Source organism: Cryptotermes secundus, unplaced genomic scaffold, assembly GCF_002891405.2.
Source record: "Cryptotermes secundus unplaced genomic scaffold, Csec_1.0 scaffold120, whole genome shotgun sequence".
Classification (NCBI taxonomy): Eukaryota; Metazoa; Arthropoda; class Insecta; order Blattodea; family Kalotermitidae; genus Cryptotermes; species Cryptotermes secundus.
This window is the reverse complement of record NW_019742442.1, coordinates 77,830-102,877: the sequence shown is the minus strand read 5'-3', so window position 1 is coordinate 102,877 and position 25,048 is coordinate 77,830. Positions and strand designations below refer to the sequence as shown.

The 25,048-nt window shown below is 40.1% G+C and overlaps 2 protein-coding genes across 3 annotated transcripts in view; both read left to right on the top strand.

Moving 5' to 3' along the window:
* The window catches only part of LOC111873067 (inter-alpha-trypsin inhibitor heavy chain H3), a 29,456-nt gene extending 22,033 nt beyond the window's left edge, over positions 1 to 7,423 (top strand). Inside the window, exons 13-18 of the mRNA XM_033754941.1 lie at positions 260 to 451; positions 1,341 to 1,494; positions 1,857 to 1,958; positions 3,210 to 3,358; positions 5,400 to 5,533; positions 7,128 to 7,423. Of these exons, the coding sequence (XP_033610832.1) occupies positions 260 to 451; positions 1,341 to 1,494; positions 1,857 to 1,958; positions 3,210 to 3,358; positions 5,400 to 5,533; positions 7,128 to 7,206 (810 nt within the window). The 3' untranslated portion in view covers positions 7,207 to 7,423. The remainder of the gene's footprint in view (positions 1 to 259; positions 452 to 1,340; positions 1,495 to 1,856; positions 1,959 to 3,209; positions 3,359 to 5,399; positions 5,534 to 7,127) is intronic.
* A 2,943-nt stretch (positions 7,424 to 10,366) lies between these two features.
* The window catches only part of LOC111873066 (annexin B10), a 40,453-nt gene continuing 25,771 nt past the window's right edge, over positions 10,367 to 25,048 (top strand). For both annotated transcript variants that reach the window (XM_023867451.2, XM_023867452.2), the window contains exon 1: positions 10,367 to 10,498. The gene's annotated coding sequence lies outside the window, so the exon portion shown is untranslated. The remainder of the gene's footprint in view (positions 10,499 to 25,048) is intronic.

The following is a 25,048-nucleotide window of genomic DNA, read 5'->3' as shown; positions in this document are numbered from 1 at the left end:
TACCTGGAAATGCAATAAATTTGGTGTCAAAATTTCTTAGAATAATAAATATTTTCTTGCAATGTAAGATTTGAGGCTTTCACGGCGGTGACTATGAAGAAAGCAGTCTTCTGGGATTTGGTTAACACCACATATACACGGTGCCAAATCCCAGAAGACTGCTTTCTTCATTTTCTTGCAACTTTAAAATTATCTCAGTTATACCTAGTTTCATTCCAGATGCTTGATAAATGGGGATAATAAGTATTATTTTCTTCAGACTGAGCGACGAAGAGACAATTATATTGGGTCACTAGAACGATTGTGGGCATATCTCACAGTGCGTCAATTGCTAGATGAACATCTGGCCTCCATTGATGAAGGCAATGATCCTGTGAACTTGTTTGCAGAGAAACAAACACACCATGAAGACTGCAGTCCAAAGGCAAAGGCCTTGAGCCTGGCTTTAAAGGTTGGTGTCTTAACATGGCTTTCCATGCTGTCCTTAGTGGCAGAAAAAAATACAGTTTCTTGAAGGAATTGTTTTCTCATTTTTGCTGATTGAAAACAACATTCACATGCATAAAAATGAATTATTTAAACATGCTAATGTGAGATCTCTCTGTACAATGTCAGTTACAAGTAAGGCTTTGAACCTGAATATGTAGAAAAATTACATTCACAGTTCCACACTCGAGAGATACCAGTTCCTAGTATCTGACTTTGAATGGCTAGTATAATAAGTATTATGAGAAACTGCTTTTATATATGGGTAGCCATGTACTCTTATGAAGGGCATAATGGGGTTCTACCTAAATAAGACATCTTGTGACAAAACGTTTTTGGTGGGGAAGGATGACTTTTATTCATGTACATTTCAAAGTGCATAAAATGAATACATAATACATAACTGTTTCTCCAGCAATCTGCATGTTTGATTTCCCAGGCCACTTACTATGGTTTGATGGAATTATATATGGAGGGTCTCCATTAAGTGTTGGGTGAATATCAATTTTGACATCATCGAACTGAATTTTTATTTAGTTTTGAAAATGAGTCATACAAAAAAGGGTGTATGGCTTAAAGTATAGCTCTCACATAAAATGTAATTATTAAGAGCAACTGTACTGATGAGCTTTATTGTCGTCACATTATCTTCAGTAAATGAACAGAGAGAGCAAATAGGAATGCAGAATCCCAAGTAATTTATTTGGAAATTCTCTGTGTTTTAAAATGTAGTACATCCTTTGATCCTTGTTTTGAATTAAAATATGTTTACATTTATATTTTATTTTTCACTGAATTTTAATTTAATTTGCTTAACAAGCCTTGAATTTTCATTTATTGTATGGTTCAACAAGTATGGATTTGTGACACCACTCACATCTCTGGTTGTGGTGATACCAAAGAATGGTTCTGAAGGTGGGGTGTCTGAGCTGGTGAGAGATCGTGTTGGCAGCAATGAGCTTGATCCAGTTCCATTTTTAGAGTCAACACCTCTTCACAACAAAATCAGTAAGTTGTTCAGGAGTTATTAATATAATTTTCACATTTATTATCATGATTATGTTTCCAAATAGTCTGAGGCACATATGGTCTTAGACACAGAGATTGTGGGTTCAAAACCCACTCTGGGAATTCATATACATTGGCCTTCTTTCTGTTCTGAATTGACGTTTGTAAATCAAGGCCTCATGAAAAGTGCATTTGCCATTCAAGGAATCCTGCAAAAGGTGTTCAAGGATTCATTACTTCAGATCTCAGTCTGAATCAGAACAGGCCAGATGGCCTAATCTAGCACAACTGAATAATAACAATTATGATTATGACTGCTATTATTATTGTTACTGGTGCTAATATAATGCTGCTTTTTACAGTGCCCATGTTGCCCGTTCATTTCCGGCCACCGGCGCTGGCCATTAATCCCATGGAAGAACTTTCTACAGATCTTCCTGTTACAACAACCAGTGCTCTTAATGGTATTCATACATATTTCGTTTTTAATCTAATGGACAGTGGGTCTTTGATGGTCTCATACCTGTTTACCTACAGTGAACTAATTCTCTAAGTAACTAATTATCCCAAACTGACTGATTGATTGATTGATGCAGTCTTCTTTAAGGATTGGTATTTATTTATCTGTTCAACATATTGACTATTGTTATTGAATAAAAATATGAAAGACCACTGTGTACCTATATTCTGAGACAAATCAGTCCAGTTTAATTTTCTAATAGTTAAAATTATGACACTGTCATTATTTAGATCATATAGTTTCAAGTACTAGGATGATTAATGAATATAAAGTTGTAAATGATGTGAAAAGAGATGCTTTTGGTCTAATTTGAGCACTATTCTGGCACATACCTAGAGGGACTGATGAAAATCACAAAAACCTCCATAAGGGTAGCTTATTGTATGTGTCAAATCCAATAAGGGCCTCCATGGACAGTGCTTTCCAGAACATACATGTACTAAGTAACACTTTACAGAGACTAAGGTAAAAGAAAAAAGGTAAAGCTATCCCTGCAACAGGCCGTGAAGGCCCATAGGGTTGTGACATGTCAAGAACCCCACATTTTCTCTAGACAATCGACTCACAGATCATGGTAAGGTTGTCAGCCTTATGTGCTGGCCATCCTTTACTCCCCAGGAAGATTCCTGGTACTCATTTCTGTCATAGGCTGAGTCGACCTCAGGACCATAGTGCAGCTGGAAGGATTAGGTCAATTGAAAAAAATCCACCTCATCAGGACTGAAACCTGTGACCTTCCAGCTTGTAGCATAGTGCCTCAACCAACTTCACTTCCACATGCCCCCACTTTATGGAGACTAAAATATATAAATTGTATAAATTATGGGGTATAATGTCATACATTCTGGTGATAATCAACAGATGCTTCAGAGGAACATATTGCCTCCGTCCTCAGGGTCAAATAGTAAACCAAACATGAAACTGGCATAAAATAGACAGAAAGCTGAACTGCCTGCTTCACACTTGTTTTTGTTTGACTTACTCCCTGTCTGTGATGATAAAGGCAATATGTTCCTTTGAAACATCATGTCATGCTTCTATAACAACATTATACTCCTAAAGATTTCTGTGCTTCATTGTGTCTCTGTGGTGTTGTTAATAGTTTTGCATGAAGACCCATGTAGGAACAATTGACATTTCATGAAACTTTTTAGAATCACTGTACTTGTCTTTGAGTTATGTTCTTTGCATTTAGGTTTGTCCCAAGCAACTAACTACACACTGACAGATGTATCATGGCTGTTAGACTACATTGATTCTGAGAATCGAATCACTGTGGCAACCAATTACAGCCTGATGAACAACTCAACCTTCCTGATTGGTGAATTTCCCACAAGTTTAGAGGTGAGGTGGAGCCTTAGGAATGATGACTGGAATAACCACAGTAAGATTTGCTGCTGTAACCATAATTAACATTCCTGCTTCAGTATTTATAACAAAGTGCATATAGATTTTGCTTATCTAAAATCCTACCTGCAATAACACTATTGTGATTACCACCACCATCATCACCATCATCATCATTGCCACTGTCACCTGCCACCACCACCCGCCACCGTCACTGCCTCTGTCACCAGCACTGCCGCCAACACTGGCACCACTGCCACCACCACCACCACCATTTCCATCATTGTACAGAATGTCACATTTCACTGTCTAACACACATTCCAGTTATATTCCCACTAAATGCTAACAAGTCTTTGTGGATTTCCTCAGACCCTTCTAACAAATCTGAGGTACAACCATAAAATAAGACACAACAACTTCCCTCCACATCCTTCGTAAATCATTATGTATAAACATGCTTATGACTAAATGCTTAATAGCCTAAACTGTTCAGTTGAGAAAGCATCGTTAAAATAAATGAAAACACCATCACCATCGTCATCAATATCATTGTCATCATTGCCATCATAGTAACTGTTCTTGCTTCATTTTACTGGATAAATGATACAAATTGCATTGTTCACTACTTCAAACTAAGTTAATGCTTTATACCTGAAAAATAAGCAGATGTCACAGTAAGTATTCAAATCCATTCCTTAGTTCATTAATTCTTAAATTATTAAAAGATGTTGTTGGAAATATGAAAGTTTTATCGCTTCATTGAGAATGACATATGACCTCAAAATTATTAGGTGTATGAGGATTTCAAAGGAAGGGGTTTTGACGTGTTGGAATACACTCTTCAGGGTTACTTCAACATCGACTGTGAGAGGGTGATTTACACAGCTTTATGATTTTAACATTTCCACTATGTCATTATCATAGTATAAGACAGTAGTATGACTTAGAAACTGATTAATTTTGAAGTGTTAATAAATATACTCTGTTTCAGCTCCTCTGAATGCAAAAAAGTGGTGTCTGGAATGTTGTCTGTTTGCATTTAAGTATGTGCCTGAACAATGAGACAGATCATAATATTATATTAAAGCATCCTGTCGCATTGAGGTTCCATAGTCTATCAAATTTTCCGTCTATAATGTAACAACCAATAACACTGATTCACACTTTAATCAACACAGTGGTTGTTATGTGCATAAGATGTTATTAAAACTAATAAAATATTAAAATATGTATGCATTATTATAATGCTTCATGTTTCAGCCATATATGGCCATCTTCAGGCAACACATATATGAGGAATCCTAATTCACTGCATCCTAATCGAGTATCATTTCTTTTATTACTTTTATTTGGTTTTTGATGTTTTCTTCCTCATATGTTATATATAGTGCAGCTGTTTCTGTATTTTGCTGTTGTGCTTTTGATTGTGTATCAAGTGTGCCTTTGCATTCACTGTATTGATTACTTTGTTTTCAGCATTAAAGGATGTATCTATCACAGACCAGTGCCCATTGGGCATGAGCACTGTGGCTCCAGAAACAGGGGCTCTTCATAAGGGTCTCCAAAATATGAAGCAGCAATTTTCTTAAGAATGGCTGCAATGATTAGTTAAATTTCAGTAATTTATGAAGAACATCTCCTAAATAAGACTGCATAGGTAGTATTTTTAGAAAAATAATAGTACAACCTTCAGCAGCCCAAGCACAGAATGATAGTTTTCTTGCAAGTGGCTTGATCAGTTCTGATTAAGCATAATCATCTATAGTGTCACTAAACCTAAATAATATTTTGTAGACAAAAACGTTCTAAATGAGCCTAAGCAGGGCCCAATAATTAATTTTTGAAAGGCTGTAATGGTTTGCATTAAAGTTCACCAATTTTAAATTTTGATATCAAGGACTAAAAATCATTTATAGTTAAAACTGATAATTTTTCTGAAATACTTGTTGTAGGATAGTAGAAGGATATGAACCATCAAGAATATTGTTGGAATTCTGACAGAAACTTGATACCTAGTGAAACATTTTTTTTAAATAGGCCCCTGAGAATACAGAAGACTGTACTACCCCTGGTGGAGAGATTGGGAGTTGTCGCAGCTTGCCAACTTGTGTGCAGGCAGAATTTATGGATGATTATGAGACTTTTCTCAAGTACTTTTGTGCCATTGGAAGGTAATCTCTAGAACTGTGCAGAATTTTCCATTTTATGAGTATAAATATAGATTTTTGTGAAGGGAGATTTTTTGGACATTGTCTGTTCTCTGAATAAAAAAATATCCAACAGTTTTGAGGCAGGCCCTATATTCATCTCTACGAAGAAGCAAAGATGCCTGAATTTAGGTACGCATTAATTAAAACTGCTCCTTATCACTAGTCATTGATACATATCAAATTCGCTCTGTATATAGAAGTAAAAGTGTGCAGATCTTAGGGGGTACGTAGCAGCAAACAATTAAGTAGGCATATCAAATTAGATGATAAGGAATGAAGGAAAACACAATGGACAGTTCTATAAAATACTGTTATGGGATACTATACCAGTCTCAGAAACCCTTACAGTCAAGTTCATTTTTATGTAAGGTTGGTTGTATATTGGTTTAGAGGTCAGATGAGGGTGTTCTGTGTTAAAAATCTGAAGTTTGAAACCAGCCGGGTCCAGTTTTGATTTTCTGTTGTTTTCCACTGCTTCACCTCCAACAAATAGAAAATTTATGAAAGTGAGGAATATTGGGCTGTCATCACAGTTTGTAGCCTGTATGAAGCTGTAGGTTTTCTCTGCCAGCTACCATCAATAAATCAGCAGTATGGGATTCCCCCTCATATGAACCCTTACCTCATCATTTTTCAAGTGGCACAGATCAGAGGGAAGGAGATGACATTTACAACAACAACATTTGTATGAAAAGAATGAAAGAAGGCCACTATAATGTGCACATTCTCTTACTTTGTATCAGCTGTTCATGTACATTTCTGCTTATTTGGTTTCAAACAATCTAGCACAAAGCATATATTTAGTTAGTCAATGATATTTTGATTTTAAGTGAATCAAAGGCTGGCGATGAACAACTATGAGACTTTTCATGAATACTTATATTTCATTGGGAAGAAAGCTATACAGTATTGCAGAATTTACCCTTTTATGAGTATTAATGTGCACTGTTACATTAATTCTCATTTTACTTGCCATATTCATGGGACAGCAAGAGGACATGGGAACTTATTATCAATTTAGAATGGAGATAGTGATTTGAATGATTTGATTAGTTGTTATTATTCTTCCAGATTCTTTTTATTATTGTTTACATTAAGAGATCTGTGGAAATACTAGAAATCAGGTCCAATGTGTTTTGAATGCTAGGCTTATGGTCCAGTGGGTAGTGGCCAAAGTTTGAAGGATGACAGATTTGATCCCATTCATTACCAGTATAGTGAAAACCAGTCACTTGATTGTGGGAGAAGTTCCAGCAGCTGAGACGCTGTGTTAGTCACCCATACATCTGGCAGTGGACAGAGTCCAATATAATTGTGATGTAACTGCATGAAATCTCCCTCTATTTTTACATACCTGTAAGAAATATTCATGTATGCTAAATACTTCAGGATGATCAGTAAACATAGCCTTAAACATCTTAAATGTAAGTTTGCAAGCAAATTTTCTAGCTGCTCCCCCCCACCCACGAAAATTCCTGGTGGCACCTGTGATTATCCATGCATCTCTTCTCCTTCGCATCAAACATCATTCACTCATTTGTCTTTCTTGTTGCAGATATGCTGGTGTTTGCTGTCCATATCGTATCTTAATTTACGACATTTCACTCACAACTGGATTACCAGCCATGGATTAAATATCAATGTAGGAAATGTTTAACATCACGTGATCTGAAAAAGGAAGACTTATCTTATTGCTGGAGTTTCAGTATATATTGTCTCCTACTGACTCCAGAATTCTAATAAGGTTGAAGTGGAACTTCAATTGGATTCTTTCGTGGGCTTTAAAATCATATTTCTGGAAATTCGTTTTGTTCTTTGCATTCAGAGCATGAATAAATGAGTATAGACGAGGTTGTGTCAGTCTGTATATCTATCTCATCAATGAATGTACTTAATAGGTTTTGTTATAATTTGGTACTGGAAGTTCATATCAAACACTGTAGAATTAAATTAATTTTGTCATATTAATTCTCTGAGCAAGCTAGCTTAGGTAGTAACACTTCTGACTTCTATTTTAGAGGTGTCTGGTTCAGATCTCGACTGAAACACCATGTATCTTGACTGAAATTTGTTACGATTTTCCTTAGTCCCCCCCCCCCCCAGGCAAATTTCATAACGGAGCTTTGAAACACACCATGACCATTTCTTTCTACATCCTTTCCAATTCATTAATTACCCTACCATTCAGTGCTATAAAGTCTGAGTTACTAACAGCATCATTAAATAAACCACAATTAAATTAACATATCAGTCCAATAAAACCCGTCAAATGATTCAAACCAAACCTCTACACATTTTCTCAAAAATAGTTCACCGAATAAAGAATCATATTTGGCACAAAATATGGATTGAATTAAGATCCACTATTTTATTGAAATACAGAAACTCCCTTGTTATGTGGCATATAAAGAGTGTCCCAGAAGGAATGTGCCAGACTTCGGGAGGGTGTTCCTTATATTAAAGTATGCCGATATAACCCGAAACACCTATGTCCAAAGTTGAACAGTTACAGAGATAATGGTCAGAGAAGTGTGAAACTTTGACAGGTGTTACACACTTGTTGATTACCAAATACATATTACAACTGGCAGGAATATGTGGTTTCTGTAATGTTAATAATGTACGTAACATCAAACTAACTTGTGAGTGACATGAAGCCATTAAATTGAACTACAAAAAACTTGCACTCCATGTCAAACTTGTCGTTAAGAGTTCCAAGCACTATACATAACACATGAATGGCAAGCACTGACGTAACATTGCCGACTGTGCATTCTGGTGTGCAAGTGTATGGGGCTAATGTGAGCTGTCATCACCACACTCAAGGACAAACATAGATAAGACTTGTCAGCTGACAGGTACAGTGCGTGGACCCACAAGAAGACCACACTTTTCTCAGGCCATTATCTCCGTAGCTGTTAAACTTTGGACATAGGTGTTTTGGGTTTTATCGGCATAGTTTAACATAAGGAACACCCTCCTGAAGTCTGGCACATTCCTCCTGGGACACTCTGTATAGGGAATGGAGATGCCAGTTACATGAATCTGCTAGTTGTGTGAGAAAGAAACACAATACAGAGTCAAAACGCAAATTTTGGCTTCAATTCTTGCGCATGTCTTCCTAGGAAACACAGTAGACTAAGGAGTGAAAGATTTTGGACACATGTTCTGTATCAAGATCACAAATTCAACTAGCCTCTGCTGTAATGTTAATTTCATGAAGGAAGATGATGAACAGCACTGCTACTAGTGGCTGTGACAACAGTCTCATGGTGGGTGAATACATATGCACATTGCATTCTTCTCAGCTGTGGTATGTCCTTGAAGGCTGCTGAGGCAATGTCCCATATTATTTTTGGAAATCAAGAAACTTTACTTTGTGTTGGAATGATTAATAGTGAGGAACTAGTAATAATCGTTATTATACTGCCATGAGGCTAGTTAAGAGCTGTATACACGAGGAAGAGTCAGTAAACAGGTCACAAATGGAAGTAAAACAGATCTAGCATAGTTTAACATAAGGAAATGTGTATTACTAGATTTTCTATGTGTATTACTACGTATCATCACAGTTCAGCTTCATGACACCCTAGGTAGCAGGCGCACAGGCGCACATGTTCAGAGACTGGTTTCGGTAGTCAAAATGGCGACAGTGCTTGAAGAGTGCATTACCAAAGTGCAGCTTTCTGTTACATGTTTTTATGGGCAAAAGGATGCATCACAAACGATATTCATAAAGAAATGCTTCCTCTTTACAGCGGGAAGTATTTGTCGCATAAAGCGATTCACAGCTGGGTCGAGATATTCTCTTAAGGACATTCGAAAGTCACAGATGATGCCCGACCAGGCCACCCTATTGAGATTGTGACAGAAGCAACTTTGCAGCAGGTGGAAGAGTTCATTTGAGCTCATAGGAGGATAAGGATAGACAGTGTAGCAACTGCACAACGGTGTTCCCATGATTTAGGAGACAGCATGAGCGTGTGAAGTTTCAGAAAATATTCGCACAGTGGGTGCCCAGAGAACTGAAGGATCGAGGAGACAAAATGAACCAAATGGGTCTGTCCTTGCAGCATGTCTTACGGTATGCAGATGAAAGAGAAGATATGCTTAACGGAATTGTTACTGGGAATGAATCATGGGTACATCACTACGAACCCATTTAAATGGGTGCTTCAATGCAATGGAAGCATCCCAGAGGATATGTGGAGAAATAAATGTTTTTTCAAGGTTCGAATATCACATGTTTTACGTTTTACATCCATGTGTGACACATTTGAAAGTAAATGGTGTTGAATATTTGCTATCTGTCATGGAAACACATGTTTCAATTAAGTTCACTCAACTTCATCTGTTCGAGACTCTTATGAACAATGAGTTTCTCTGGGCATGATATGGCCCAGTTATATGAATAACAGTTTCTGGAGTCATGTAGGTAAAATATTCGTACTTCTTTACGATTTTCGTCTGATATATGGGTGACATAATGTTGGTTAAATCGAGTCAGCGTCTGGCAGTCCAAGGGATTAGGACTGCAACATGATCAGCTGTTACATTGCGAATTCGAAGTGCGGGAGGGGGAGAGGGTTGATCGGGTTGATCATGGTAAGTTGGAAAATAGTTACGCTTTTTACCGTCTGAACTCTTGACAATGGCTACTGAATTTATTTGCGTTTACGTAGAGCAATTCATTCCATAATCTGAAGTTTAGATGTCACTACTGCATGAATAGTAATCCTTTCCCATCAATAGCGTTGAGTTGCATATCTATACTCAGTACTGTGCGCAGTGCTGCGTAGATAGTAGTAGCCGTCGTAGTCGTAGTAGCAGTAGGTAGCGTACGCAGGAGCGGTAGGAACTGCATTCGTATTTGTGCGTAAACAGTGGGAGTGGTTAGGCTGACAGCCTGGCGTGACAACACTATCGGTGAGTGGAAGTTACGCACGCATCCCGTACTAATCAGTAGACCTTGAAGTTCGCAAGTTTAGTTGTTCTGTATATCCCAGAATTTGCATGATGCTAATTTTATTACTGATTTATTTGTTTGCTTAACGGTGCTGTTTTTCTTTTCTTTCTTTAAATTGGTTGCTTACCGACCCCTACCGTAGCTCCACGACGAACAACTGCTACGGTCTACGAAGTGCAGTCTATAATTTACGTTACGAAGTATGCGTGTGTCCTTGTGTGCCATGTACAATGCTCCTTTTCGTTTATCATAACCACTTTCCCCATTCAATGACGAAACAGTCTTCATAGTTTTCCCCACAACAATAGGGTAACAACTTTGGTTACAGAAGCAACTTATCCTCAGTAGGACGATAAACCGTGGGAAAACATTGATGAAAATAATTGTCCACGAATTGACCGAAAATGTAGTTTTACAAGATAAAAGAGGCCTTATGCCATTCTAATGGTAGGAAGTAACAATTGTTAGGGTTGCAGTGGATGCTTAGAATGTTGGTCCTTTATTGCCACAAGCTTTGTCCCGACTATGAATGGATTCACGGACGCGCTGGAAAGTGTCAGAGTTCTGCGGGGCGAGCTACAACTAGTTCGCACATGCTGCAGTAGTTGCCCTGTTGTATCCACCGCCGAAGCTTGCGTCATGTTTTTTAGATTTCCCCACGGAAAATAGTCAAGGTCATTTAAGGTCTGGTGAACGAGTTGTTCGAGATCTTCGAGATACTGGTCCCTGCCTTTCTTTCCGTAATCCAGCTGAGGCACTCTCAGGGGTGTGACTGGAATGGACTGGTGCACTGCCATGCATGACCCGCATGCTTCGTCGAATGTGAGGCAGCACTTGTCCAATAACTGGCAAAGTGTGCTCCAAGAAATGTTGATGAGGGCCACTGAGTCTATAAGACAAAACGCATGCTCATAGGAAGCAGTCTCCAACAATACCAGCCCAAACGTTGAATAATAATTGCTCTTAGTGTCTAGATTGAATTGCACTGTGTAGATTTGCGCCATTCCAGATGTGCATGTTGTGGAAATTCAGTATATGGCCCTTGTAAAGCTTGTTTTGTCAGTGAAGAGAATGCGGCTGATGAAGAGGGAGTCTTCGCCATACTGTCAAAGTAGCCATTGTCAAATTTCATGACTTGGACGAAACTCAGGCTCATTTAGAGATCGTACCTGTTGAAAATGGTAGGGCACAGTAACTGTCCATGGAGAACCGCCACACCCTGAAGTGCGCCACGTGTGCGGCAGCTTGCATTTGACAAACGTTGGTACGGGTTTCTCCCCTAGTTATTTCAGTATGCGCCCTTCCGTATCAACTGCTAGTGCACTTCACCGTCATCCGCAGTCTGCGACAGAAGGTCGAGCAGTGCTGCTCATCCTGATTAGATGATCAGGGGCGTGAAAACGTGTGTGGGTTTGGAAATCTACGTTGACGATACCTGTCCACGTACAGCCTTACAGCTGCTGCACCATTACCACGGTACCACGGGTTTCGCAGACGATTAAACACATATCTGCGTGCTCTTGGAACATGTAGTTGTGCGTCTTAAGCACCAACTTAGAGAACAATTACAACGCTGGAAAAAAAAAACACTTGACTTACATGCGGTCCACTGGATATTGACCCTTGGTGTCACGTATTAGTGTTCATGGTCAACTCGCTGGTGAAACGTGATGACTGTATGTTTCGTTTTGAATGGGGAATGTTATAATGATAGCTGTTCACATCTTCACTCTCAACTCCAGTTTCTTTCAAAAGTGTCTCTAGCATGAGTTGCGTTTGTGACCGAAGCTCCACTTTCCTAATGCTGCCGGGAACACTGCATTCACTTCTGGACATGCTGTATAGCGTCATGGTAGGGTGATATGGGAACGATGATGAATTGTAATTATTTGGAAGGAAGCTTAGTGGCCTAATCGAGGTATTATCCTGGCATTTGCCTTGGGGGGGGGGGGCTGAGGAAAGCCACTTGTAAATATAATTTTACTTCATCATGAACATGTTTTGAAAAAGGAGACGATTATAATGGGTTCTGGAGGGAAAATAGACTGGAAAAAAGTAACATTTCATTATTAAATTATGGAGTGTGTCCATTCTATAATTCTGCTGTATCTTGAACATTTTTAGGAAGAAAGATCATGTCGCCTCTGTGGCCTAGTGTTCAGAGTTCCTGTCTACAGATCCAGAGGTCCCGGGTTCGATTCCTTGCGCTACCAGATTTTCTGAGAAGTAGTGGGTCTGGAACGGGGTCGACCAAGCTTCGTGAGGATAACTGAGGAGCTTTTCAAAAAAATAGCGGCTCCGGTCTAGAAAACCGAAATTAACGGCCGTGGGGATCAGCTGCGCTGACTACGTGACACCCTCTATCCGCTAAAATTTGCCACTGACTTCGCCGACCGCCGAGCGGCGGTCTCTCAGTCGGTGTAGTTAGCTTGCGGACTACAGGCCACGGAGTTTGTTTTGTTTGTTTATCATGTCACATGTCGATTGTCACATGGATACTGGCAGTCCGGGTAGCGATGGCGGCTAACTCTTTATTGTCCTCCCAAAAGTAAACATGTAAAGCGCTTTCAGTCTAGGGACCCAAATCTTGATCGTACGGCTGTCATGAATCGTGAGCATTCGTTCATATAACTAAGGAGCCGAAAGTCGCAGTCCACTGAGTAGGACTGCTGCTTCGTACTCGCTTCACATTTCAGAACGGAGACTGGATATCCTGAGAGGTTTCCATAGTTTCCCTCAGTTCCACATTCTTTACATTTAATCTCCTATTTATTATCCTATGATTCGATGTTGTAGATTATAAGATATATTTTCTTTAATGCTAGTGGGGTGGGACTAAGTCCCTTGTACTGCGGCCACTTCTGGCCTATTGTACCGGCCCCAGATGACAGGTGAGGGTGATTGTGGAGCAATTGGTGGAATGAAGATTGGCAGGGGAAACTGAAGTACTCGGAGAAAACCTGTCCCAGCGCCACTTTGTCCATCACAAATCCCACTTGACCAGACCCGGGATCGAACCCGGGCTGCTGCGGTGGGAAGCCAGCGACTAACCGCTTGAGCTGTGTCGCGGCCAGTTTATAAGATAAGATAACCCTTGTGAAAATTGTCTGTAGACGAAGCAGCTCAGCCTTTCACGGCGAACTTGGTGAAGTAACTAATGTAAGTGAAAATGCGTTTAGTCGAGCGACAACTAAATAGAAACCCTTGGTCCTGGCCTTCCAATGAGAAAAATATTATCTGCGTACCAAAGACAGAAACCAGAACTCTGTTGGTATTCACTCTGGAAGCGCATGCGTGAACAGTTTGGGCAAGTGACATTGCCAGATCAATGTTTTTTCTTTTTGGGCCTGTAGCTTTGTCTAAGTGCTACAGGGGATTTTGGCAGATACCAGAGAAGTGAAAATCACGCTCCACGTATAGTTGAATGAATGTGTAAGGGGTGGGCCTTCTTGGCCCTTGCACCGCGACCACAGTGATCTGTTGTGCCTCGTATAGTTGATACACGACTGAATGAGCACTTGCCCTGGCTGGAGGAAGAATGCGGCAGTGATGTCAGATCTTGTATGTGTGTATATGTGTAAGGGGTGGGCCATAAAATCCGGCCCTCACATTGCGACCTTCAATGATCTATTGTGCTTCCCCTTTGGATTAACCCTTTATTAATCCTACACTTCGAATGAAATGTAGGACTTTATTTATGGAGGCGTCATAAAAGTCACTTGGTTCCATGAAGAACTGACCCAGGTGACGAAATCTGAAATAAGCTATGGCCTCACAATCGCCTAGGATATGTGTGGCTGATTCATCTTCTTGTAGGCATCTTTCACAGGTTATCTGTCAGTCCAGTCTGGAAAGGTGCTCTTTTAGGTGGCAGTGTCCAGTGAGTAATCCTACCACCCATCTTAATTGATCTCTATTTAATTCCAACAGGTCCTTTGTTCTTCTGGCAGAGGGTCCTGATATAAATCTTTTTGCCTGTTTGAGTCCAATTGTGTATTCCCAGTGTTTTTTGTGATTTCTAACTGTTCAGTCCCTGATCGCTTTCCTGGCAACTTCTACTGAGATGCCGCAAGCTGGTTCAGATCCTATGAAAAGCTGTTCAGAACCTGCTCTTGCCAGCTGATCTGCGGTTTCATTCCCTGCAATACTCTCCTACTGAGATACTGCAAACTGGTTCAGATGTTCAGATACTGTTCTTGCCAGCAGATCTGCCGTTTCATTCCCTGCAGTACTCTCCTACTGAGATGCTGCAAGCTGGTTCAGGTCCTGTGAACGGCTGTTCAGGTCCTGTTCTCGCCAGCTGATCTGCGGTTTCATTACCTGCAGTACTCTCCTACTGAGATGCTGCAAGCTGGTTCAGGTCCTGTGAACGGCTGTTCAGGTCCTGTTCTCGCCAGCTGATCTGCGGTTTCATTCCCAGAAATGCTCTCCTACTGAGATGCCGCAAGCTGGTTCAGATCCTATGAACGGCTTTCCAGATCCTGCTCTTGCCAGCTGATCTGCGGTTTCATTCCCAGAAATGCTCTCCTACTGAGATGCTGCAAGCTGGTTCAGGTCCTATGAACGGCTGTTGAGGTCCTGTTCTTGCCAGCTGATCTGCGGTTTCATTCCCAGCAATATCCTCATGGTCCTGGCACCCATATTAGTTGAACTATGTTATGTCTGGCCACTTGTATGAGGGATTGGTGACAATCCAAAACCGATTTTGAAGTAATTTGGTGTGTACCAAGTACTTTAATTGCAGCTTGACTATCGATGTCAGATCTTAATTTCAGCTCCAGATGTCAATAAGTGCAGTCTCACACTTGTAGCGTTTGGAGGCCATACAATTACGTCTAGCACAGCTGTGCTCGCAACTGACAACGCGGCTTGTCACCATGTGACTGTCTACTAATATTGTATCAGCACTGGTAAAGATGGTCGATTATATCGCGGCCGGCTGTGTGGCGAAGCGTGACTGGACTTCCCCGAGGGTCGGGCCCTCTCACACAGAGAGCTATGCTAATGAGGGGCACAGTAAGCTAGAAAATATCAAACCCGTAACAAGCGACTGAGTAGCCACGCGTGCTCGTGCAGTCCGCTACCTACCGCTCCGACCGGCTCGACCATACTTTATATAAGTGGCTAGGGCGTCACAGCGGCGAGATCATAAACGAGAACCCACCACTGCAATTGCATAGCATTCGATGCTCTACGTACATAATCTTATAATCTAATATAATAAATACACCACAATTAGATAAATAAATAATATTCATTCATTCATCAGTAATCTGTCAGATGACAGGTCCACAGCCTCTTCCAAAACAGTTTCTCCACTTAATGCGATCTTCTGTTTTTGGAAAGAGACTATCCAGGAATAGTGATAATGTGGTAGTTTTTCCATTTGCTTTCCACATCGCAATACAGCAGCCGTTCAAACCACTCTGGTCACGCCTGTTGCTATACGAACTTGAACCATCTCGAGCATCATTTGCTCTGTGCTTCAAGTCGCCGCTGATGACGCTGCTTCCGGCATCAGTTTTCGGTGTCTCTCTTCGTCTGATGCCTACCCTTTGACCTGTCCAGCAAGGGAGGCCCTGCCAGTAGCTACGCTACCGCTGGTATAGCTCTCAGGGTCCTTGGCATACTCAAACACCCTCACCACGATAAGGTGGAGACACCAACGAGGGGTGAAATTCGAAATAATATATAACCCAAAATTCGAATTGTTGGAGTGCCTTATCGCTGTTTTACCAACTGATATTCACTTTTCATATGCCACGGAGTAAGTTTTCTCAAGAGATGTGCAATTTTTATCCGTTAACACAGAAGTTGAACTGCTAAACCAGAAAACTGATTATAACCGATTATAACATCTTGGCACGGATTGTGTAGAAAACACCGTTCATTGTTGTACTCCAGTCGTTTCCTTGGGAACATGTTTGTTCGCAAAGGTGTTACTCGGTAACGGCTGCGTATACTTGATTTTTAAGAATTTTTTGCTTAGCAGCGGATGATGTTCCGTTGTTTGTTTCGAGGTCGTTGCCTAGTAACGGGTTTAGACGCAACAGTGCGTTCAGGTATCTACACAGTTCTCTTCGGAATAAGGAAGAATTGCCTCAGCAGCGGAGGGGTTCCACTACTGTAGGTTGGTCTAGAAGTAAACACACAGAAAACTACAAGTATATGTCGCTGTCTCGTCACCAGAATGCAGGACAGAAAGGTCCTCTGAAAACTAATCGACGTTAAAATATTAGGGAACGTGCCTAACAAGTCGAAATTTCTGTCAAGAAATTAAGTGTAGATTAAATTCGGGCAGTGCTTGCTACCATTGGGTTCATAACTCTTTTATCTTCTCTTATGCTAATTAAAAACGTAAATGTTAAAAACACAGAACTACCATTTTTGTTTGTAGTTTTATATGGATTTTAAATGTAGTCTCTCGTAGTAAAGGAAGGAGTTAGACTGAGGGTGTTTGAGATTAGGGTGCAGACTGCTTTTACCGGTTCTCACGGTCTCTCCTCTTGCAGATTTCTTATATTTTTTCTTCTACCCTGAAGATGGAGGCGATACGTTCCTCCGAAACGTCGGTTAATACCACATATACACGGTGCCAAATCCCAGAAGACTGCTTTCTTCATAGTCACCGCCGTGAAAGCCTCAAATCTTACATGAAAGAAGTGATTACAAATTTTTGATAGGGAAACTAATAAAAGAGACCACTGGGAAGACCTAGGCATAGATTGATGAAAATTAACAATCAAGTTCCTTCCGTCAGGTGGTGACGAGGTGGAAAACTTATAAAAGTGTCACATTTGACGGAAGGAACTTGATTGTTAATTTGTTAGTGTGACGGACCAGAATGAAAGACCTTAAACTTATTTATTAAAATGNACTAATAAAAGAGACCACTGGGAAGACCTAGGCATAGATTGATGAATAATGTTATAATTAATTTTAAATGGGGCATGGACTGGGTTCATCTCGATCAAGGTGAGAACAAATAGCGAGGTCTTGTGAACACGTCAATGAACAGTCGGCATCCATAATTTGGTGGCAGTTTCTTGAGTAGCCGAGCAGCTGTTAGCTTGACAAGAAGGACACAGCTTCATGGAGTTAATTAAGTTCAAACATTCTGAATGTGATACAGATTTCTCTTCATCTGAAATGTTTCACGGAATCCGTATGGGATTCTCACGGAACGTGTGTGGTTGAGTGCAGGAGGGTCTTATACAGAAAATGCTGTAATGTTAGAAGTAGTGGGCCTACCTATGCTAAATACTGTTCGTAATTGATGCAGCATCATCGTTCGGTCATCCTAATATTTGTTCAGGCCAGACGTTCATCTTTGGTTTCTGCTGTCGAATTTTGCACCAGACGAACTGTCGGGAGGATGGAAAAATCTGCACGTTCATAACAAGAAGCTTCGTAGTTTGTAAGTACGTGCTTTACGAACATGATTTTGGAGATTGAGATGGATGGGACTTTTAAGGCGCACGAGAGAGATGATAAATGCATATGAATGATTAGTCGTAAAACTTGAAAAGAAAATATAATTTGGAAGATCTAGGCTTAAGTGGGGGGATAATATTCAAATTGATATTAAAGAAATGTGATAGATGTGGAATAGATTTCGCTGACTCAGGATAGGGACTACTTGGGGAGGAGCGGGGGCTGTTATGAACATGGTCATGGATCTTCGGATTAAGTAAAAGGCCTAAGATTTCTTGACTGTCGAGGAGATTAATTAGCTTTTCATGGAGTACTGCTGTATGAAAATGGGCACTTACATTTGCGGTTCTCATAGCGATCACGACGGAAAGTGCCTTGTTCTGGAATGTGACGTTTTCCTGTTTGCTTCTTGCTTGTTGTTTCATGGGTTACTCTTCGATCCTGGAGGTGGAAACAGTACGTTCCTCTGAAACGTCTTTACCAGTCTACATGGCGTCATATCTCAGTTAGGTGCTTCCTTAAGCGGCCTCCGTAGTCTAGGGGTAACGTTCCGACCTCATGACTCAAGGTACGCGGGTTCAAACTCGGCGGAGGTCGTGGAATTTTTAAGGGCGGAAAAAATCAGGGAACAAATCCTCCGGGAAAGAGGAGACCTCTGAGGAAAATTAGGCAAAGTTTCCCGCCCAAGTAGTTTCCAATGCCTCCGGTAAATGGGGAAGTATCGGGAACCACTGCCAGCTTGGCTGGCTGAACGGGGCTGATAGCGAGCACCAGTACCGGCGGAGTATGACGACTGGTAGAATATCAAAGGGGGACGTATAATAGACTATTAGGGGCGGTGCATGGGGAAACCCACCCCCTCCAATAATAATAATAATAATAATAATAATAATAATAATAATAATAGTGGTTTCTAAATTAGTGACACGACAGATAGGATAATTGTTAAGACTCGTAGTGCTAGTACGTGTACATGGTTAGACGAAGAGAACGGAATGCTGAAGTAGTACGGAAACTTTATGACGACAGGAAGACAGTCGGCATTTGTCTGTCACATGGTTTGACGGTCGTCACGAAGTCTGAGCTAGATTATTGATGACCGCATCGATCCGTTGGTATAAAGTCGAAGGTGGGTAGTACAGATTATTTTTGTAACTAGAGGAGAGCTCCTTAATTTTGCCACACCTTAAAGCAGGGATGGAAAGAAATATGACCTACATTAAGATTCTTAACTTCTATATTGAGGAGCTTATCGGAAGTTCGCATAGTGCTATGGCCTTCAATTTTTAGTTACCTTTGTGAGTTCATTTCAACGTTACAATGATTAAGCCGCTAATATGTTGCAGGACTGAATCATAGGTACGTTACTTAACCACTGAACTGACGATATGCACTGTTCTTGTTCACAGTAGCTACAGCTGAATGTAAGAAAGTAGGCTTATAGTAGGGCAGATTTCATATTCAGTTTAAGCCTTAAAAAAAACGCCGAGTTTGGTAGGCGCTAGAAGCCGTCATGACTATTAATGTTGTTAATTTTATATATTTTGGCATGTTTGAGAAATGTGTTTCTTTATCTGTGAATAACACTCTCTATTTCATATTCAGTGACTGGATGGAAAAATATGGTATTAGAGCAGCAGTTTATCCTTTGTTTCTGCCAGTGAGTGTTTTTGTTATTTTTGTTGTTTTGACTTAAAAGGTCATCAACTATTTCAACAAAGAAATTATTTAACATATCTGCCACACTTTGTGGATCTGATATTATTTTTGTACCGCTAAACAGTTGGATTTTCTTATCACCCTTACATGACTTACAAACTTCATTTCTTATTAAATGCCACATAGCTTTCATTTTATTTTGAGACCTTGAAACATACTTATCAATTGGTATTTTTTTTTGCTTCTTTTATAACATTCTTATAAATTTTTTATATCTGGTGATATATTCCAGCATGTCCCTAGACCAGTGTTCCGCAACATTTTTCAACTCGCGGCACACCATGACTCAACACGGCACACCAAAATATTATTCCCTTCAAAAACGCATGATATCCCACAATTAATATAAATACGTATCGTGATCAACGTGTTACTATATTATTATTATCATTAAACAGAAATTTACTCATGAAATTTATTAACAATTAATGAACTTAATTCACTGTAGAGTGCAGAAAATACACTTCTATTACTCCTAAAGTGAATACAGTACTCATACCCTCAATGTGATACTTGCGCCTGCGTAGCTGCACACAGGCGACTGATCCCTGGTGGAATCGTTGACAACGCAAGTCTCATTTGTTTATCGATGGATTTGAGCCGCTCCCTCTTTGATGTCTTAATTTCAGTTAACGTCGAGAAGCCCACTTCACACAAATATATAGTTGAAAATGGCAATAACACGTTAACTGCCATCTCGGAGATAGCCGGGTATCCACTCCTTATTGCCAACCAAAACGTATCCAAAGGCACATCGAGACGTTTTAGTTTCAATGTTCTGTCTGCTTTTTCATGTGCGAGTTCCTCTTGTATATTAACCGGAAGATGTTCTGAATTCACAACAAATGGATCAAGAACCCAGTCGAAATCTTGTACACTCTCCCCAAAATACTTATTGAATTTCTGCTGCAGCATTTCTAAATGTTCTTTAATTGTGTCCATCACCACTTTATTGCCGTCAGCACGTGGCCGTACAGTCGGGGACATCTCAAACAACCCATCTGTAATTCTCTCACTAGCAACCAAAATTTGCGAACTACTTCAGAGCACAGCTGTGATAGAACTGAAACAATTGTAAAACGCGGATCTCTGCTCTTCAAACGGAAGAAGTGACACTATACCGACTTATTTTTGAAGTATTTATAATTTTAAATGAAGTCCAACAGTCGGTGGGTGCATCGTTACAGGAAGAAAGTCATAAAGTTGAATGAGCTCTAACTTCTAACAAACAGGGCAAATATCAAAACAGCGTTATAGAAGACAGGAAAACCCTAGCTAATCCCTGAAATTTTAGGGAAAAGCACATCAAAGAAGCTGCGTAGATGCGAGAAAAATAAAAATAAATCAATAATAATACTATGATATAACAACGGCTGTGAGTAAATAATTTACGTTTAATTTCTTAGAATATAATATTACTGCACATAAAATATCACAGTATGTAATAAAGAATGAACAAGCATCATCTTGTTTAGTCAGTACAGTAGCTGAGAATAAAATACAAGCATATGAAACACGGTAACAGGGATAAAATAAAACGAATAAAATTCGACAATTAATTTCTTACAATAGGTAAAAGTTCGCATGACACTTTCACCTTGTGACGGCACACAGGTTGCGGAACACTGCCCTAGACAGATTATGCTGTTTTTTAAAACCATTTAACAGTCTCATCCTTTTACCAGAATTTCTTATCCCTTGGGTAATCCAGTTGTTTTTCCATGTCATTTTCATGTAAACTGTCTTTTTTGGAAATTCTATGTTATAATAGTAAAGGATCGTATGCATAAAATCATTAAAACTAGCACTTGCATCTGAGTTTGAAAAACTCTCCTGCCATAACTCCTTCTGCAATAAATAATTAAACTCCTGGATACCCTCTTTAGTAAACTGTCTTTTTCTGCTCATTTTAGGACCCCTCTCTCGTCTATTTATATTAATCTTCAGTGTTTGTGCCAAGTGGTCCGAATAACCCAAGTCCAGTACTGATGATGTGCATTCCAAAACTTGCTTGTTTGTTACTATGNAACTGCAGGAGGTGATTTCCTAGGTCTTTGTGATCAAAAAAGTTCATATAAACATGTGTCCGATTTTGGACGGTTACGGAGTTATTACCGTTTTAAACTCAGAATAGAAGGTAATGATTACTGACAATAAACGGAACAAAATAATAAACCAGCATAATACATGATACATTTAAAGTATGAATGTAAAGTTAACTTCGTGAAATTACCTTTAATTTGAATTTATTGGTGCTTAAAGCTGATTTTAGAAAATGCCACCGCCGGCCGCAACACAGGCTGCCGCTCGGTTGTGAACCTCGCGGGTACCATGTAGCAGCTTCAGCTGGCTGTTTCCTATGTGGTCAGCGGCGTCTAGAATGCGACCGAGCAAAGCATCTCGGTTCACACGAGGGCGTATGCGGGAATGAAAAAACGATCATAACTCCGGAACCGTCCAAAATCGGACACATGTTTATATGAAATATTTTGATCACAAAGACCTAGGAAATCACCTCCTGCAGTTGTGCCCTAAAGTCAAGAAACACTCTGTATATACATGAACCACCATGCTCATAACTAGTTCTACTACGCTTACTAGTTTAAAATGCTCAATATTTGTTAATTCTAACTGATTCTCCTTTAGCCAGTGCTCAGTAAAACATAATATATCAACATTTTGATATTATATATCATATCATTTGAGGAACTTTATAAATAACTGTTGCAGTGGTGGTGGTGGTGGTGGTGNGGGGGGGGGTTGGTGTGTTGTGTTCGTGTTTTGCCCCCCCCCCCCCCCTCCACAGCCTCTCGTACGACATCGTACAGTCAATCCATCATAAGGACAAGCGCTTTATTGACCACAGAACTCGAAGTAATTGTTGGTCAGCACGTCATCTGTGGGCGTACTTCATCAGTGTGCACCAGTCTGTTTAGGAGCATTTCGGCTTCTGTGCACAGCCTCTTTTTTATTGTGTTGTATTTTATTGTATTTTGTTTTAACTAGCGGTAGCGTAGTCGGTTGAGGCACTATGCTATAAGCCGGAAGGTCGCGGATTCGAGTCCCGATGAGGTGGATTTGTTTTCAATTGACCTAATCCTTTCAACCGCACTATGGCACTGGGGTCGACTCAGCCTCTGGCAGAAATGAGTACCAGGAATCTTCCTGGGGGAGTAAAGGGCGGCCAGCGCGTAAGGCTGACAACCTTACCGCCATCTGTGAGCCGATTGTCTAGAAGATGTAGGAGCCTCAACCTCTCACAGCCCTATGGGCCTTCACGTCCTCTTACAGGGATAGCTTTACCTTAGCATTTTACCTTTTATGACAGAAATTACATCACGCAAAATTGTAAGTTATATTCTTGATAGCGCTTTCATTGAAATGTACTAAGTTTTAGAAACAAACGGCGTGAGTAGTCGGACACTACCTCCCAGTCATGTGTTCATTATATGTAGGCTACTTACAGCGTCCATGCTTCATAAAATGAACACATGACTGGGAGGTAATGTCCGAATTCCCACACCACTTGTTTTAAAACCCCGTTAGATAAGCGTCTTATATAGGTTTGCCCTGACTGTGTTACTTGGAAACTTAATCGAATGTTGTTCTGTACGCAATTATTGGCCGCAGATGATTTAAACTAGGGCATGTAACGTTGCGTAAACATTTGGGCCCCTAAGTCACACACTGCTGTTTCTCTAGAGATACTACCTGTTCAGTTTTGTTTAGGGCGATCTCCATAAATTTCCGATGTATATTCAAAGTCGAATCATTTTCGAGAAAATCGCCATTTTTTTTTCTGCATCTCATTTGAAGGGGCTCTATTTTTGGAAGTAGAATGTTAATGCTCACTGGGCGCAGACCTATATTACGTATATGAGAAAGAAAAAGAAAATAATTCATATAGTATTCAGTGTTTTTAGACATACAGGATCGTCATTGGACAAAAAGGAGCCGAATTAAAACGCCGAGTGCCCACTGAAGGGAAATTGTGCCAAATGGGTCCTATACTCCGCATAGTATGGAAGCGAAATTCGGTTATCATCAGTTAGTGACGTAGACCGTTACGTAATCATTTCAGTTTTCAAGGTTCTGTTTCCAACATCCTTCTGGCATTCATACGTCAGTGGAAATTTCACAGAACTTTTCTTCCCTAAGGTTCTGTGGTCAAAACGTGCTCTGATTCGTAGAGTGGATGGATTTTAGGTTAGAACACGCCTTTCAGAGCATGCCGGGGCTTAAATACGTGAAGTATTGACTTTAGGAGCTTGTTCCTCTTCCACTGAAATGTCCGAATGATTTGTTACAGGCTCTCAGAAATCTGCGTTTATATACATGGTCTCCCGTTGGTGTGAAACAAGTTTATTTAATGTCCTGGCCTGCAGAATTAAGGATTATATTTCAGTTTTCCCATCTTATTTGACGTCTGATAATAAGGATATTTATCTTGACAGCACGTGTAAACTTGCTGTATTTTATCGTCCATGGACAATACAAGTTTCCGGATAAAGGAAATAAAAAATGTCTAAATGCATGCGAGGAGATGTATATTACAGTAGCACCTTAGAAACTCCGTGGCTTCAGTCCGCAAGCGAACTATGCCGACCGAGCGAGCGCCGCTTGTCGTCGAAGTTAGTGCCAACTTTAGCGGATAGAGAGTGTCACGTGATCAGCGCAACGAATCCCCATGGCCGTTAATTTCTGTTTTCTAGATTACAGTAGCACCTACGTTAAAAAAATAATGTGATACACGTTTTTACATTATTGCATTATTTTACATTATACATTTATTGCGACTATTCACATAGGTTCAAAACGGATCTTGAGCGCAATGCTCGTTAAAACAGAAAGTATAAGTTTAAAGTTTTGTAGAAGACGGAATTCATTTTATAATTATCGATTGTTTTTATATGAAAATCCAAGTATACGCATGTCTCAGCAGCAGTGCGGAAAAGATCTTGAGAGATGAGCAGGTAATATGATAATGAATGATGCATTTATCCTTGTAAGATCTTCGACAAATAAAAGCTGACAAAATTGTTTAAGACCTGAGTACTGTGTGCTTACACACCAATTGAAATTCATTACAAAAATCTACTTTCCTTCCTGCTGTAATTAATTTAATCAATACTCTAATGTGAGACACAGGCCTACAACAGCGTACACAGAAGAGCTTCACATTTACAGAGCTCTGCACGAAACGCTTTGCTGGTTGCTCCTTCCTGACAGACGACGCCCATCTCAGCCCCTTTTGTGTATGGGTGTGGCGTCATACTGGCGTCGGACAATCTGGCGCCCAAAGGGTGTCAAATTTATGGGAGTGTATGGAATTCTGTGGGGAAAGTGGCTTGAAGTAA